The sequence below is a fragment of the Anomaloglossus baeobatrachus genome, chromosome 8, assembly GCF_048569485.1.
Source record: "Anomaloglossus baeobatrachus isolate aAnoBae1 chromosome 8, aAnoBae1.hap1, whole genome shotgun sequence".
In the NCBI taxonomy this organism is placed as follows: Eukaryota; Metazoa; Chordata; class Amphibia; order Anura; family Aromobatidae; genus Anomaloglossus; species Anomaloglossus baeobatrachus.
Genome location: NC_134360.1, coordinates 92008119 through 92027281, shown reverse-complemented (window position 1 = coordinate 92027281; position 19163 = coordinate 92008119). Strand labels below are relative to the sequence as shown.

Below are 19163 nucleotides of genomic sequence, written 5' to 3'. Positions count from 1 at the left end.
CCGCCCCCGTCGCGCATGCGATTGTTTGTGATCGCTGCCTTAGCGAATATTATCGCTACGCAGCGTCACACATACTTACCTGGTCGGCGACGTCGCTGTGACTGCCAAACAATCCCTCCTTCAAGGGGGAGGGACGTTCGGCATCACAGCGACGTCACTGTAACGTCACTAAGCGGCCGGCCAATCAAAGCAGAGGGGCGAAGATGAGCAGAACGTAACATCTCGCCCACCTCCTTCCTTCCGCATTGGGGCCGGCGGCAGGTAAGGAGACGTTCCTCGCTCCTGCGGTGTCACACATAGCGATGTGTGCTGCCGCATGAGCGATAAACCACAACGCTAAACAACCCTTACCGATTTTTTACTTTGGGACGACCTCTCCATGGTGAACGATTTTCACCATTTTTGAGGTCGCCTAAGGTCGCTGGTAAGTATTACACGCTGCAATATCGTTAATGACGCCGGATGTGCGTCACTAACAACTTGACCCCGGCGACCAAACATTAACGATATCGTAGAGTGTAAAGCCCCCTTTATAGTGGTGGGCATATAAATGGCACTACTAAAGGGTTATTCCCAGAACTGCACTTATTTTCACTAAGCACAGTAAATCCATACTTATTCTTAGTACATAGACTAAGACCAATATAACATTCCTTACTTGTACGTTTGTGTCTTTTTCCATCTCTATCTGCCCCATGTGCATGCAGTTTCATAAAGCAGAATGTGCGTCTTTATTTTTATCAGCTAAAACTACATTTCCCAGCAGCACTGCAGACCCCTGCCTCCATCTCCTTTGTGCTTGGAACTAACCTCACCTCTAAGAATAATCATTAAGCTAATTTAAGTGTCAGACTCACCTTATGCCTAAGTAAACTCTCAGCTCCTGTCCAGTACCCTGCCTGATCAATTTTATCTTTAGCCATCCACATTAGTACAGCTACAGTGGTGTTCAATCATTAGCTGGTTCTAACAAAGCTCAATGTCTGACATTTGTTCACAATAGTAGGCAAACTTTTATTTGTTTCCTGCATCTGACAAATGAGTGATATAAAACTACAAATGCCATTCTATTGATGCATATAGCAGAAGATAATCTCCTGCCATATGCATCAATGGAGCTGCATTTGGATCATACACACCTTCCACTTAGTTACTTGCATGCAGGTACACTGCTGCTTTCTGGTATGAGCTCCGGTACTATAATAAAGGAGGCTGTACTGCCTTCCATGACATCATCTCTCATGGCAGAAGCTCCATTCTAGGCACAGCACAGCTATGCTGACATGATGCCTGCTTATAGAGACTGCACTGTACATGATTTACTAGGGCCCCTGGAACTATAGTATGCTTTCAATGACAAATGGAGATGGGTAGGTGGAGCCTAGGGAGTCATCCTTAGGTGTGTGCTGTGCACAAAATGGGGCAGTTAAAAAAATGAATAATTATATGTGTAAAGTATTATAAGACCACATTGTGATTTTGGGAATAATCCTTTAACCCCTTCACCACCTTGGACATACTGATACATCCAAGGTCGCGTCCCTGCCTTGATGTGGGCTCACTGATCAGCTGACGTGTGCCTCTAACAGCAGCGGGTTTATCTGCCCATGGCTGTTAACCAGTTAAATTCCGCTCTGACAGCAGGATTTAACAGGCCCCAGCGGGAAGCACATCTTTCCCCGCTTCCATTGGCAGCCCCATTGATGTGATCATGGGGCACCGATGGGTTCTCATGACAGCCAGGACCAATGTCAGACTGGTTACCAGAGGAATCTTCAGTAATACCAGTCCTGGCTGTGGTTACCTGCACTGAACTCTGGAGCTCTCACCTGAGCTCCGAAGTGCAGCCTGGACTGAACTCAGGGTTTGCAGGACTGAACCACGAGCGCCGAATGATTCCATGGCGATTGCGGTTCAGTTCATGTCACAGCTGCGGACAGGCCGGGCTGAACCCCGGAGCTCAGGTGACAGCTTCTTGGAAAAAAGAGAAGAAAAAACAAAAAACGGAATATCACTAGGTGGTGAAGGAGTTAAAGGTTAAACAATAAAACAATAGAAAGAACTGCATTGAACTGCGTGAGAAATTTACAAACCACATTGCTATATCTCTAACACTTGCAAGTTGCATCTTTTATACTTTAGTTTTATACTTAAACTGCTCTGCTATTTTTTCTGTTCCCTGAACTGGAAAAATACTTAGTGAGTGTAACGTTGTTGAAAACATTCATTACATTCTGCTCAAAAACATGAAAAATCTTAACACTATTTAATAATATTCAAATGTTATACAAAAAAGTAGTATATGACTAATTGCAAAACAGTTGATTTAAAGGGGTCTAAGAGAATGAGATAAAATTACCTCCCTGATATAATTCAAACTGCAGCCCGCACTAATCATGTGTCAGTATGGGCTTCAGATTCAACATACAGTATACAGCTCCAGTGTTTCAACTCACAAGATGTGTGTCACATACCTCAGTCAGCTACCAGGTCTGATGTGTGAAAAAATATTTTAACCCATGTTCTTCATGAGGAGATCTCTAGCTTCATTCCCCTCATCCGTCAGTCTGACTGCTTTATAGCAGTGCATGGAGGCTACCTGTGCCCAATTAGAAAACAAATAAAATTGATTGAGATTGATTATGGAGCTAACCTCATTGTGCTCATTGAGAAGGAGGTATACTTTTTTCACATATAACAGCCTGACTGAGGTATGTGTGATACAGTGCTCTTTAGTCTATGTGTAATACAGCTCTTTTCAGTCTATACATAAATCTTGGGTGTTGTATATCTTCATTCTGCAATATGCACTGACATGTGATTGGGATATGGGTGCTGTTTGAATTATACCAGGGACACCATTTTATCTCAGTTTTGGAGAACCCCTTCAAGATACAACCAGATGGATAAAGGTAGCTTTTGTGACTAAAATCCTTGTATTGTGGCTAATGCTCTTGCGGATGTGTACTTCCAGTTCAGATTCACTATCACTTTATTTTCATGGTTGTATCTTAAATTAACTGTTAACTGATTAATCTTATTGTTTTTAATAAAACAAAATATTTCTAAATAGTGTTATGGTTCATGGTTATCCTTGGTTTGAATATTGCATATTTTCAATGATAATGGTAATACAGAGTCATTTGAGGCACATATACACTCATGTAGATTATTCACTCGGAAATGGTTAACTGGCATAATATTGGTATGAAATATACAATGTGCTGTAAAATATATTGAGCATGTATTTGGTAATACAGTATATAATAGCGTATTATGAGCAGTAGAATGGAGATAAAGTGATGGAGCCTGTCAGCTCAAGGCAGAGAGATCAGCATAAAATCATTCTAAGAAGGGACTGTGAATTATTTTGTTCCATTTATGTTTCTTTCATGTTATCATTAGGGTTAAATGCAAATGGCAATGCAAAATGCACACCAGCTGCTACCCGCTAGGCCAGTGCTATGGAGATTTCTAATAAAATCTAGTGGCTATTTTCTAGGATTGCACTGGCTGTAGATACAGTGTTACAGCATGAGCCACAGAAGTCAGTTATAACCGCATAATTGATTTCAGCAGCTAAAATCCGTTACCAGACTGTCACATGCATTTAGTTAGTATCAAACCAAGCTGAGCTGGCAAAACTGTTCACAAATTATAGCACTTGGCCGGCGCTCTTGGCATAGGGAATATAGGTAATTCTGCCAGTCTCCTCCCAAGTCTACTGTGGTTGTTAGCTGTTGTCATTCAAAGAAATAGATATAATAATAATAATAATCTTTATTTCTATAGCGCCAACATATTCCGCAGCGCTTTACAATATATATATATATTACATATTATATATATACAGTATATAAAAAAAATGTTGAGTTATTGTTACTGTAAGAATGTATTGTGTTCTGAAAAATTAATCAGTGATCAGCTTTTGGCTTTAGAACCCTAACACCATATTAAAATATACAGATTACTTACTACATTTATCCCACATATACAGTTTGCTTTGTTTCTTTGCAATGTTTTGTAGTATATTGTTCTTTTTCTTGAATATACTGTTATTGTTTATTTTTAGACTATATACTGTATCTGATTCCAACAATTAGATTAGAATATTAGGATAAGTAAAGGATATATCTTATACTGTAATATTCTACCATTAAAAAAATATGATTGTGATATATTCTAAAGCAAGTTTGTTTTTTTTGCATTTTAGGGCATATACAGTTGTATTCATGGAGTTCCTATTGAAGATAGGCAGTCTGCCATGAACTCTCCATCAGCAACAATGAATAACACTCACTCTAATATACTTCGTCTTCTGCGCACTGCCAAAAATATGGCCAATCTTTCCGGAGTGAATGGTTCTCCACAGAGTGCATTAGACTTCATACGACGAGAATCTTCAGTGTATGATATTTCTGAACACCGGAGGAGTTTTACTCACTCCGACTGTAAATCCTTTCAGCCAGAGGAGAATCTTTTCAGTGACTACATCTCTGAAGTGGAAAGGACCTTTGGGAACCTTCAACTCAAAGACAGCAATGTGTACCAAGATCATTTCCATCATCATAGACCACACAGTATAGGAAGTAATAGTTCTATTGATGGGCTGTATGACTGTGATAATGCTCCTTTCACAACACAGCCAAGATCACTGTCAAAGAAACCTTTAGATATAGGCTTACCATCCAAGCACCCAACACCACAAATAGGAGATCTTTATGGAAAATTTTCAATTAAAAGTGATCGATATGGAGCCCATGATGACTTAATTAGATCAGATGTTTCAGACATATCTACACATACGGTCACCTACGGCAATATTGAAGGTAATGCAAAAAGGAGAAAACAATATAAAGATAGTTTAAAGAAGCGTCCAGCATCAGCAAAATCACGTAGAGAATTTGATGAGATAGAGTTAGCTTATCGTAGACGCCCAAGATCTCCTGATCACAAGCGTTACTTTAGAGACAAGGAGGGACTGCGAGATTTTTATCTGGATCAGTTCCGGACAAAGGAGAACAATCCACATTGGGAACATGTAGACCTAACAGATATCTACAAAGAGCGAGGGGAGGATTTTAAACATGAAAGTTCTTGCACTAACAGGCAACATCAGAAACATACTGGTGAGTTTGGGCAGAATGAACGTAAACATGGAACCGGAGGAAATGCTTGGGAGAAAAATATTGGTAATATGGAGTGGGAGGACAGAACTTCAACCAACTTCTGTCGCAATTGCCCTTCAAAGATGCACAACTACACAGGGCAAAATGCTAATCGCCCAGCATGTATTCGTTGTGAGGTGTGCAAGAAAGCAGGAAACCTTTATGACATCAGTGAGGATAATTCTCTACAAGATTTGGATGCCAGACCAATTCCACCTGCCAATTCTAAATATCCTCAAAGTCCATCGAATGGCAAAGCCCAGAAGCGTAACCGAAGTAAACTTCATCGCCAGCATTCTTATGACACTTTTGTAGACCTTCAGAAAGAAGATGTGACCTTAGCACCCCGTAGTGTCAGCTTAAAGGATAAGGAACGCTTCCTGGATGGTAGCCCATATGCCCACATGTTTGAAATGCCCAATGAATCCTCTTTTGCCAGCAAGTCCCATGGCCCAGGCCACAATCCTGGAGGATACATGCTCAGCCGCTCCCTTTACCCTGACCGAGTCACCCAAAACCCATTTATTCCCACATTTGGGGATGACCAATGTCTGCTGCATGGGAGCAAGCCCTACTATTTTAGGCAACCTGCTATTGGTGGCTTGAAGGGAAGGTCGGACTTCCGAGGGACTGGTAAATCACTCACTTCTCTACATGCAGGTCCCCCAGGACGTTTCCAAAAAGACGTTTGTATAGGGAACCAACCCAATGCCTGTGTTGCAAACAATAAGAACCCCAGATCTTTCAACAACTCTACCAATGGCCATGTGTATGAGAAGTTATCCAGCATTGAATCTGATGTCTGAGGGGGAGGTGGGCTGGGACCTAAATTCTCCCCTTCCCAATTACAAAATGTTATTCTCTTACAGTGAAACAGGATAGAGGTGTTCCTGAATGCTGTTGGAGCGGGATAAGATGCAGCCTTTCTATTCCCTCTCATATTTCTTCTCTTTCTGGGGCCATCTAGTATTTCTATTTCATGTGAAGTTCATATATCCCAGCCTGAAGAAGCATCAAGATGACATCAGATGATGTGGGGAAAATGTTTTAATTTACTAAAGACTTGGGCTGAGCGCTGTAAGTGAGGGAGGAGGAATGAATACAGTATGTACAGACATTCTTGAGTTTTCTTCCAAAACCATGAAATGAAGAGCTGGGAGAAGACTAAGTTTCAGGAGGAGGAAGGTTTTTTTGCAAAGAATAAAGAGATGGTGGCACAGGGAAAGTTGTAGAATGACAGAGGGCACTGCTTACATTATAGGAAGCTTCCACAAACCTTCTGGGAATAAGGGTGCACAGTAAGCATCCTTGTTATTGAGCCAATGATATCTGTTATATTTATCGAAAGGGTTACTGGGAACTGCCCATTGTAAGTGATCTTGTATGTTTGTACTGAGGATGTCTGAAGGCACTGCTAGCCAGATGTCTATGATTTATGCATCGTACAGGAAGACATATCCACTTGTCCATCCATATTAAACTCACATTTACTGATTTTGCTGGTAACACATTGCACATCAGATTCAGGTTCCTCCTTTTATCTATCACATACAATATCTTTAGTCACTAATCATTTAGGGTTACAATAGAGAAATATATATTCACCGCTAACTAAACAATTAATATTTCTTTAATAACTTAAAATAAAATTTTTTGCCAATTGCTCAGGAAGACAACGCTATAATATTCAAGGCTGTTGACATAACTGCGCATGAACATTTTAGTCCATAAGCAAAAATTACATTCTAATAGTAAACTCTTACAGAGAATCCAGCAATGTAAACTTAGAATAGTTTTTATAACTTTTTATATTGAGTTGGCTGTGAAAAATTCTAGATTTTTTGGTCCAGCAGTTCATTATTTCAGTACTTTCAGCCATAATGAACATAATTTAACTGACTGTTTTAGGAAATTAGACATAGACATAGAAATAGACATGGTACAACTATACGATACAAATCACATCAGGATCCAAGGGCTTCCTAGCATGGCACTGTCTTTTCAGAAACATACTGTATAGCACCAGTCTGGGCTAAATACTAATAATGTCCTTCATAGTGAAGGAAGAAATGGGGCAGATTAAACTTCTTTCAAATAGTTCCACACAATGCTATTTGTCTTTACAGATTAGTGATCAGATTCTTAGAGACCTATGAGCAGCTCAAAGTGAGGTCGTGAACAATGAATGTTGATGAGGATCTAGTATGACATTGCCATGATGGTTTTTGTCTCAGCTGCCTCTCAATCTGTAGGACAAGGTTCACATTAGTATATTCATCACATTTTGTAATGCAAAGTCACACATTAGAAGCTGATCGGATGGACAATGGAAGATTGTATTGGAAATGGTATGGTTGATGTGATGATTGTGGGCAGTACCCTAGCACAAGAGCTATGACCATAAGGGCATTAATCTTCATTTCTCTTAGATGATACTTGGTTATAGCTAGAGATAATGGGAAGCGTCAACCTAGCCTCCATTTAGTCCTTCCGTCACGTTGAATGTGAGGGGAGAGAAATCAGGGTGCCGCTTCGGTCATCAGAAAACCAGGATGGAATCACACTGTCCATAGTTAATTTCTTTTCTTTTTTTTGTAAATATGTGGTTGAAAATTTTTTCAATAGACTTATAAATGAATTTATAGTGACACAGAGGGAGATGACTGTGTGTCCTTCCCCTGAGACTCCTATTTTTATAGGTTTCAAGGCTCTGTATCCCTGTGCCATTTTCCTGAGCTTCTGGATCATAGTTCTTATTTTCTTTTTTTTTTTTATATAAACTTCATGTGCCAATTTATAGAGCATGGTCCTGGAGGGGTAAGAAGCTCTTTTATGTGCCAATCGCTTTGAGTTGCCCAATGCCAGGCTGAAACTCCATGTGCCAAAATACTGAAGCCACCTTAGAATTGAGACTCTCATCAACGTCTACCCTAACCTAATAGCCTACACATCTATGAAGCCATTCAACCAGAATGTGAAACTGGTATTATATCCATGTTGTTATATGGTGGAGTCGCTGATAGAACATTATTTAACCCCTTCTCTGCCATGTTGTTCCTCAGCTAACTCTTTAGGAGGCGTTGAAATGAAAGGTATCTCTTGAGGTCCAATGAACACTTTGAGGGCATGTGTATCAAGGTTCAGTTTGGTTTGTAGAGTGCCGCAGGGAGTTTTGCACGTGTAAAGGATGATGACTCAGTTCTGTAAAACCGAAAAAGCACGTAAAACCTGACACTGAATGATCTGTTATATATATATATATATATATGTATAGTAGGTAAATTAAGTTGTATATTAAATATACTTGATGACTAAGTGTATGGCAAAATGGAAAACAACCAAAAGATTGGTGAGATGCATTTTAGTAAGCAGTACCTTACATGGTGTAACCTCCTAGCTATTTTCATAAAAGTAATACGAATATTGACATATAAAAGATGCAAGTCATAAATATAATGTATCAGTCTATTGGTACTTAAGGTTTATGAAATTAAGTATTATCTATTGAAAGTTAAAAAGGTTTTCCCTGGAAGATATTGATCACCAAACCAGTGGTGTATCTGACTGATGGAATCCCCACTATTACTAAAACGGGGTCCCTAATTCCCTGCTCCTCTTCTTAATGGTCAAGGTTAAATGGAACTTCATGGTTCCTTATACATGTTGCCACTTCATTCGTTCATTCATTCATTGTCTTTGTGAATGAAGGATACAGACGATTACAGTGCTCAACTACATTCATCATTCCTATATACACATGCTCATGACGTGCCATGCTGCCCCAACTATAGGGGGAAGGAAAAGGGAATCAAGACACCCACTCCAGTGATTGGGGAGATCCCACCAGTCGGACCACCAGTGATTATCGCATATATCTTAGTTCGATGAAAAAATGTCTTTTGTGAGCTTTGGGAGTTTTTTCTTTACAGTTTTCTAGAAATCCGTACAAGTTATTCTAGTTATAAGTATTTCCATACTTTCTGATCCATCCAGATGAATCTTCTATTTCCAAATATATTAAACATGAATTTCTGTAATGTGAGAAACGTAAAGAACTTGAGGTTAGCATGTCACTCCTTAATTCCCCATCAGATCTTATAAAGAGCCATTAGAAATATCCCCAGCTATATAAAAATTCACTAAACTTATGCTGCAGTGCTCCAGTATATTACATAGGCATCATGGTTTATATATACTTACATAAAGATCAAGAGAATGTTATACAAATGCACCACATCAGCTGGCCAAATATGAATGTATAGATAACTCTGATCTGAAAAACATAGTTGCTTTGCTAGAACGTACTGCACAGGGCAAGAGCTCTCGTGTGCAATTTAGCTGCAATTACACATTCATTGCATGTATCTTTATGTAATCATGTATTCAAAGGATAATTGCAAGTGCTATGCTGTAATTGCAGTGTCAGTCTGAGCGCTTACGATGATGTCATGTGTATTGGCTTATAACACATTCAGAGAACTTGGTCATTAATTATGTTACTTCATTCAAGCACAAGACACATTAAAAAGAGGATCCAGACATAGAAGTCAATTCGTGCACTGGGAAATATCACTGAAATAATGTTTCTGATGAAATACACAGACCTGACTAAATAGTCTATGTGCCCTATAGCTGTTTACACAGGCGTGGATATATCACTGGTGCAACTTGTGCAACCGCACAGGGACCGAAGAAGTAACGGGGCTACCTCTACCTCCAAAGCAGGAGAAATAGTGCATTATGAGGACCTATGCGACTGATTGGGGCCCATATATTGTTCTTGCATTGGGCCGTCTTCTGTTTGTATCTGACACTGTGTATACATTCACTACTATTAATTTGCTCTAAACCTTTACATTAATTAGTCACCCAAATCAGAACATGAAAAGTCAGGACATCAGCAGGCATGGCAACTGCTCAGTAAACCGCAATTACCCTTAATTTAATATTTATGATGATCATATATATATATATATATATATATATATATATATATATAGTTGTCATATATAGTGTATCACAAAAGTGAGCACACCTCTTACATTTTTTAAAATAGTTAATTCTGTCTTCTCATGAGAGAACACTTTGATACAACGAACAGTAGTCAGTGTACAGCTTGTATAGCAGTGTAAATTTGGTGCTGTCTAAATAACTCAACACACAGTTACTAATGTCTAAAGTACTGGCAACAAAAATGAATACACCCCTAAGTGAAAATGGCACAAATTGTGCTTAGTTAGCCATTTTCCCTCCTGGTGTCATGTACCTAATTAGTGTTACATGGTCTCAGGTGTGAATGGGGGGCAGGTGTGTTAAGTTTGGTGTTATCGCTTACATACTCTCTCATACTGGTCACTGGAAGTTTAACATGGTACCTCATGGCAAAGAACTCTCTGGGATCAGAAAAAAAAGAATTGTTACATGATGGCCTAGGATATAAGGAGACTTCCAACACCCTGAAACTAAGCTGCAACATGGTGGCAAAGGCCATAGAGTAATTTAACAAGACAGGTTTCACTCAGAACAGGCCTCACCATGGTCTACCACAGAACTGGAGTGGGATTGCTTAACATCATATCCAGAGGTTGTGTTTTCAATATAGACCTATGAATGCTGCCAGTATTGCTGTAGAGGTTACAGAGGTGGGGGTGGGGGAGTCAGCCTGTCAGTGCTTAGACCATATGCCACACACTCCATCAAATTTATCTGCATGGCTGTCATTCCAGAAGGAAGCTTCTTGTAATGATGATGCACAAGAAAGCCTGCAAACAGTTTGCTGAAGGCAAGCAAATTAAGGACATGGGTTACTGGAACCATGACCTCTGGTCTGATAAGACCAAGATACACTTATTTGGTTCAGATGGGTTCAAGCGTGTGGGGCGGCAACCAGGTGACTAGTACAAAGACAAGTGTGTCCTGCCTACAGTCAAGCATGGTGGTGGGAGTGTCATAGTTTGGGGCTGCATGAGTACTGCTGGCTGTGGAAAGCTATTATTCATTGAGGGAACCATGAATGCCAACATGTACTGTATACTGATCCCCTCCCTTTGGAAACTTGGCCGCAGGGCAGTATTCCAACATGATTACAACCCTAAACATACCTCTAAGATCACCACTGATATGCTAAAGAACCTAAGGGTAAAATTGCTGGACTGGCCAAGCATGTCTCCAGACCTAAATCCTATTGAGCATCTGTGGGGCATCCTCAAGCGGAAGGTGAAGGAGCGCAAGGTCTCTAACATCCACCAGCTCTGTGATGTCATCATGGAGGATGGAAGAGGATTCAGGTGCTCCGGTGAAGCTCTAGGGAACTCTATGTCCAAAAGAGTTAAGGCAGTGCTTGAAAATAATGGTGGCCACACAAAATATTGGCACATCGTGCATTTTTACTTAGAGGTGTACTTACTTTTGTTGCCATCTGTTTAAACATTATATATCGGGCACATAAAATTTACATTGGTATACAAGCTGTACACTAACTACTTTACATTGTATCAAAGTGTCATATCGTCAGAGTTGTCATATGGAAAGATTTAATAAAATACAAAAATGTGAGGGGTGTATTAACGTTTGTGATCTACTGTGTGTGTGTGTGTATATATATATATATATATATATATATATATATATATACAGTACCGTCTAAAAGTTTGGACACACCTTCTCATTAAAAGAGTTTTCTTTATTTTCATGACTCTAAAAATTGTAGATTCACATTGAAGACATCAAAACTATGAATTAAAACATGTGGAATGAAATACTTTAAAAAGTGTGAAACAACTGAAAATATGTCTTATATTCTAGGTTCTTCAAAGTAGCCACCTTTTGCTTTGATTACTGCTTTGCACACTCTTGGCATTCACTTGATGAGCTTCAAGAGGTAGTCACCGGAAATGGTTTTCCAACAGTCTTGAAGGAGTTCACAGAAATGCTTAGCACTTGTTGGCCCTTTTGCCTTCACTCTGCGGTCCAGCTCACCCAAAGCCATCTCGATTGGGTTCCGGTCTGGTGACTTTGGAGGCCAGGTCATCTGGCATAGCACTCCATCACTCTCCTTCTTAGTCAAATAGCCCTTACACAGCCTGGAGGTGTGTTTGGGGTCATTGTTCTGTTGAAAAATAAATGATGGTCCAACTAAACACAAACCGGATGGAATAGCATGCTGCTGCAAGATGCTGTGGTAGCCATGCTGGTTCAGTATGCCTTCAATTTTGAATAAATCCCCAACAGTGTCACCAGCAAAGCACCCCCACACCATCAAACCTCCTCCTCCACGCTTCATGATGGGAACCAGGCATGTAGAGTCCATCCGTTCACCTTTTCTACAAGGACACGGTGGTTGATTCCAAAGATCTCAAAATTGGACTCATCAGACCAAAGCACAGATTTCCACTGGTCTAATGTCCATTCCTTGTGTTCTTTAGCCCAAACAAGTCTCTTCTGCTTGTTGCCTGTCCTTAGCAGTGGTTTTCTAGCAGCTAATTTACCATGAAGGTCTGCTGCACAAAGTCTCCTCTTAATAGTTATTCTAGAGATGAGAAGGTGTGTCCAAACCTTTGGTCTGTACTATATATATATATATATATATATATATATATAGTCTTACAAAATATGGGTGCAAAAATTCAAAGCATTGTTACGCTACACTGTTAAAGAGTTGTTTTATATCATGGCTGATGTTGACAATGTTGGCAGCCTTAAAATTGTTCCAAAAAATGAAGTCTTTCTCCCAGAAAATTAGTGCAAGTACACGTTTTATCATACACATGTTTATTTTCTTTGTGAGTATTGGAACAACACAAAAAAAAACTGAGAAAAAAGGCAAATTGAACATAATTTCACTACAATGGGCCAGGCAGAATTGTTGTCACCTTTCCACAATTGTGGGTACACAACATTGTTTCAAGCATAGCGTACTCATTCAAACCCACTTGTGGTAAGTAACAAGTGTGGGCAATATGAACATCACATCTGAAACCAGATAAAAAGGGAGAAGTTGACTTAATCTTTGGATTTTGCATTTGTGTGTGCCCCACTAAGCATGGAGAACAGAAAGAGAAGATAACTGTGTGAGAACCTGGGAACCATGTTGAAAAATATCAACAATCTCAAGTTTATAGGTCCAGCTCTAGAAATCTTGATGTTCCTTTGCCCACGCTGCACAACATAATCAAGAAGATTACAACCCTTGGCACTGTAGTTAATCTTCCTGGAGGCTCAAGGCAAAAAAAAATAAATAAAAGATTTCAACTCATGATAGTATGGATAGTGGAAAAGCAGCCTCAGTCAAGTTCCAAGTAATTCAATTTGTCCCGCAGGCTCAGAGTGCATCAGTGTCAGCACAAACTATCTATCCACATTTGAATGAAATGAAATGCTATGGCAGGAGATCTAGGATGACCCAGACACAGAGACATAAAAAAGCTAGACAGCAGTTTGCCCACATTTTTTTGAGTAAGCAAATATCCTTCTGGGAAAGCATCTTGTGGACAGGTGAGTCTAAAGCCTGCTTTACACACTACAATAAATCTTACGATGTGTCGGCGGGGTCACGTCGTAAGTGACGCACATCCGGCATCGTAAGGTACATTGTAGTGTGTAACAGCTACGTGCGATTGCGAATGAACGGTAAAACGTTCATCGCACGTACGTCGTTCATTCCTCATGAATTGAACGTCAGGTTGTTCATCGTACCCGGGGTAGCACACATCGCAGTCTGTGACACCCCGGGAACGATGAACAGATCTTAACTGCGTCCTGCGGCTCCCGGCCAGCAATGCGGAAGGAAGGAGGTGGGCGAGATGTTTACGTCCTGCTCATCTCCGCCCCTCCGCTTCTATTGGCCGGCTGCCGCGTGACGTCGATGTGAAGCCGAACATCCCTCCCACTCCAGGAAGTGGACGTTCGCCGCCCACATCGAGGTCGTATGGATGGGTAAAAACGTGTGACAGGGGTTAATCGTTTGTGCGGCACATTCAACAAAATTGAACATGCCGCACATACGATGGGGGCAGTTATGATCGCATACGATATCGTATGCAGAATCGTAACATGTAAAGCAGGCTTTAGATAATGCATTTGGTAAAGTAGATCATTTTACTGTTTACCAAAAACAGAATGAGGCCTACAAAGAAAAGAACACAGGACCTACAGCCAAATATGGTGGAGGTTTAAATATGTTTTGGGGTTGTTTTGCCTTGGTCACTTGGTGTCTTTATTGTGTGAATGACATCATGAAATCTGAAGATTACCAAGGGATGTTTTGTTGCAATGTAATACCCAGTGTTAGGAAGCTGGGTTTGCGTCCTAGGTCATGGGTTATCCAGCAGGACAATGACCCCAAACATAATTCAAGAATCCCCCAGAAATAGATGGAGAAAAAGCACTGGAGAGTTCTGATGTGACAACAATGAGTCCGGATCTAAATACCATTGAACACATGTGGAGAGATATTAGTTTTGCTGTTGGGAGAAGGCGCCTTCAAATTTGAGTGACCAGCAAAAGAAGAGTGGTTCAAAATTCCAGTTGAGAGATGTAAGAAACTTGTTGATAGTTATAGGAAGCGATTGATTGCAGTTATTTATTCCAAAGGGTGCGCAACAAAATATTAATTTGAGGATTACAACATTTTTGTCCTGACAATTTTTGAAGTTTTGAGTGAAATTATGTACAATTTATATCCATATTACTAATCATCTTTTATACTAAAGATTATTTAATTTTAAAATAAAAGGAACATGATGACCTATTGTTAAAAACCCATAGTATTGTGCAACCAGTAGTAACAGCCACCAACATGGCCTGCAATGAAAATATAATAAAGTCCTGTAGTCCTTCTTTACATAGCCCAGTATTGACTAAGAAAAGGCTGTGGCTTGAAAAATAAAGCAACATTTTACGGGATTGAAAAAACACTCCACATATTGTCCCCCTGAGCTCCACAAACTCATCACTTTGTTGTTTCCCTTTCTTTAACCCATTTAAGAAATTACCTCTTGGTTGTGCTACAAGCTACTTGGCCTCGGCTAACGTGTCCTTCTGCACATTTGAGTTGTGTCCTAGGTAGTTCTCCAGATAGTTGTCCAAAGGAGACACATCAGGTGAGTTTGCAGTGAAGTTTTCTGAGCTGCAATAGTTTATTGTGATCAATATAGATAATTTTGTCCTAAAAATAACAAACCATTGCAAGGTACTGCTTACTAATACGACATCCAACTCTATCTCAAGAAATGTGAGGTTTACAATTGTATGTTACATTCATTTAGTACAAATAATGTCATTGAAATTAATTTGAAGTCCAATCCCTCCTTGATACATATGCCATTGAGTGGGAAAATTGAACATCCAGTTAATGCATATATTTTGTTTCACATTTGTGTCTAAAATTCCCTAGAGATTTGTAGCCCAGATTAAGTTTGAAGAGGATGAGGTATTTCAGGGATACAGATAATGATACAGTCAGCCTAATATGTAATTTCAAGAGTGTAATTTCTTCTATCCTTTGTGGTTTTCCACTTTTTGGCTGTAGAAACGTTTGCTGTTGATGTATAGGAAACACTTTATTTCTTGAGTAGCTTTTTTTCTTGTGTGGTTGGTTCTATCTGCTCATTTGGTTATTTTTTTTCTTCTTTATTTATTCTTCTTTTTCACAATCTCAGCTTTTTTCTGGCTGAAATTCATTCTCTCTAGATGCTGCTACCATATACCTGATAGACTTCATGATAACCTTTCTGGATTTGCCACCAGATGGACTTGTGCTTGCGAAGAATTTAATTTGTGGAAACGTTTGACCGACTTGTAGTTAGGTCAATATTTAGTGCCAAATACATGATCTACTTCATGTTTAGCCAATGGGTGCACAGGTTCAAACACATAGGAGAAGTATTTCTTGAAGATTTTTAATACTGTTAGTGCAGTCACAGTCATTTCTCAGCATTCAGAAGCCTTGCAATGGTCACTTTTATCAAGGAGCTATCTGGTTTTATGTAAAATAAAGTTACTCATTCATAATCAAAAAAGTTCTGCATCTTTCCCATAAACATTGGCCCTGATTCATCAAGACGTTGTACATGCCAGTCTTGAGGATACACATTGTCCCCGATTTATCAAGACATTGTTCATGCCAGTCTTGAGGAACAAACTGGAGTTAGAGGCACCTGATTCACTACGAGGCACTCACCTCTCACATGAATCAGGCAGGTTCAAAAAGTAGTGTGCACCTTAGCACACGTATTACTCTAGCCAGGGACTGAAGTAAAATTACTGGCGTAAGGTAGATCACAGCTCATTATGAATTAGACATTTCATGGTGTCACCTCCCCTATACCCCTGTAATGCTTCTATTCCACCCCAGCTCCTCCTATTCTGACAGAGTTGGGTGAAACTGTTTTAAAAAATACTTAAAGTCTCAATATTTTTGCACAACTTCAAGTTGCAGAAAAAAAATTGCAATTTATCAAAGTCTTTTGCACCAGATTTATGGCAAAACACACTTTGATGAATCAAGAATTGGGGCCTTTGAATTTTGATTACTTACCATTTTCAAGATCAGAAGCAAAAGTATTTATTTTGTCCTGATACTTTTCTCTAATATTTAAGTTTATACAAAGTGTATTTTTTGGGAGTCCATGCACTCTTATTTTCCCAAAACTGGATATAATTGGAGCAGACTCTCATTAGCTGATCAATTGGATCTAAATAATAATGTCTTCATTCCAGGTCACCAAGTGGAAAACGTAAAACACAAATATTAAAAAGTTGTATAACTTTTCATTGTGTGATGATTGCACTAATTTACATAAAACCTCTTTAATAGAGAAAACAAACAAAGAAGAAGACTCAAATGTAAATGTAATTTGTAGAATACAATTATATGTACACTAAAGAAAGAGTCTTCTGGGAAGGTTTATCAAGAAGAGAAGGAGATAAGAACAAAATCAAAACAACTTATTGGTTAGTCTACCTCTACATTTCAAAAACTTCGAAAACAAACAGTAGGAGCCCATTAGCTCAGACCTTCTAAGATATCAAAAATAAAATGGGGCCAACAATCATGTAAACTCTGGGGTCCTTCAGCTTCATGCTCATAGCTCGTGGCTTAGTGTTAATGCTAATGTAAAGTCCATTAATCTATGATAAGTATTTGAGCAACGCTCAGCAAGAACGTCTACCGATGAGAACTTAGAAGTTTTAAACAGCGGTAGCCTTTTTTTTTTTAGCTTATTGTTTATTCGTGATTAAATGATAGGTCTAAATTTTAGTAAGGAGGTCAAGATGTGGTTGGGAACATAAATGGCAGAAATAGGTCAGTTTGCAATGCTCCTATTAATATATATTATTAAAAATAGAAACTCTAACAGATTCAACCATAAGAACTCTTTAGGGAAGAAAATACTTTCCGAGTTATCACAGCATTATTTTTTATTCTGGGAGTTAACGTATGGTGACATTTAAACTGTAGGGTTCACTAGATTTTGGCCAATAAACTGTTAATAAAATCATGCATTCTATAGTACATGAAATTCAACACTGCATTCATTCACAAGTCCCTCATTGAACTTGACGTCTAAGATATGGCTAAATTAGTTTGACGTACAGAGAGGTAGATATTGCGGATGTTCTTTTCCAAAATTGCTCATATAACACTAGCGCTAAATTTACTTACATGCCGTATGTATTTAATCACATCCATGTAGAAATCATTGTACATATCACCTCCGTCAAAACTGCTATATGGACGTGCCCAAGTAAATAATCATTACCGGTATTGGGGCCCAACATCGATTTAGTATCAGATATTTTCATGTTTCTATTACAAAAGTTAAGCACATTTAGTGCTCTGTTATATGAGTGATGTTAAAACCTGAAATGGGGAGTTCATTATATCCATCGGATGTATACAGAAAGCAGAATGACAGTGACTTAACATTTCCATGCTGGTATTTGGAAATCGGAAAACGTAGTTCATTCACACAGTAATTTTGCATCACAGCTCAGGAGAGAAATGGAAGCAGCTAATTGTGGTGTACAGAAAGCCAGAACTGTGATATCTTTTTTTCCCTGTTGTGTTAAATTTTTTTAAGGTTTTTTTTTCTTTTTTTTTCTCAACTGTGTTCATGAACAAGAAAAAAAAAATTAAAAAAAATGTTTACTATAAATTCCTCCTCTGCTGTTTACAAATAAAAGTTTTAAAGGGACAAAAAAAACTTTAAATGAAAAAAATAACCTATATATATATGTACATATATATATTAATTGAAAGTAATTCACAGGCGTTTTACATTATGAAACAGGGTGTTTTTTTTAAGTCAAATGTTTAAAGAAAAAAAAAATAAGAGGTCAAAATTCTCTCTGACTTTCATGTTGTTTATATGTGTGTAAAATCGAACAAACAAATTTTGAAGGCAATTTTTCACGCCTCTTAACTGCTATAATAAAAAAAAAAAATAAAGGACTCAATGGAATTTTGCCAGAGACTTTGCGACTTATGAGTTATACACTTCTATAAAGAAAAAAAAATGTTTTTTTGTGTTACTTCAATGAAAAATATCTTCATTTTATACATTTACAAAATTGTATGTAAAAAAAAAAAAAAAAAGAAAAAAAAAAAGAACACGATAAAGGTCACAAACTTTACAAATCACTCAGCTATAAGATATATACAGGAACATTCCTGATATGCTCATTACTGTTCTATGAGAAGTTCTACTTACAATTTAACGATGGGAATTTTTAAATAAAACAAAGTATACTGTTAATATGTCGAGGAAGTGAAACATTTTTAGTTTGGTGTTATTTGTTTGCCTATTTGCCTTTACAGAGAGAGAAATGGACATATATGAATCCCAGTGGTAGAACGGTCAAAGGTAATATGAAATAAGAGTTTAAATCCACGCATTTGGTCTTTACTGGGGTTCTATAGTTCGGTCCAGTAGGCACACGGTGTACTGTCATATAATGCCTTACTGAGGGATCATATTCTTCCATTAAAGCAGA

General features: G+C 38.6%; 1 protein-coding gene across 1 annotated transcript in view; it reads left to right on the top strand.

Annotated features, from left to right (window-relative positions):
* Nucleotides 1-18943, top strand: part of GRIN2B (glutamate ionotropic receptor NMDA type subunit 2B) — a 935536-nt gene extending 916593 nt beyond the window's left edge. Inside the window, exon 14 of the mRNA XM_075321904.1 lies at nt 4214-18943. Coding sequence (XP_075178019.1) covers nt 4214-5974 — 1761 coding nt within the window. The 3' untranslated portion in view covers nt 5975-18943. The remainder of the gene's footprint in view (nt 1-4213) is intronic.
* Nucleotides 18944-19163: the final 220 nt, after the last annotated feature.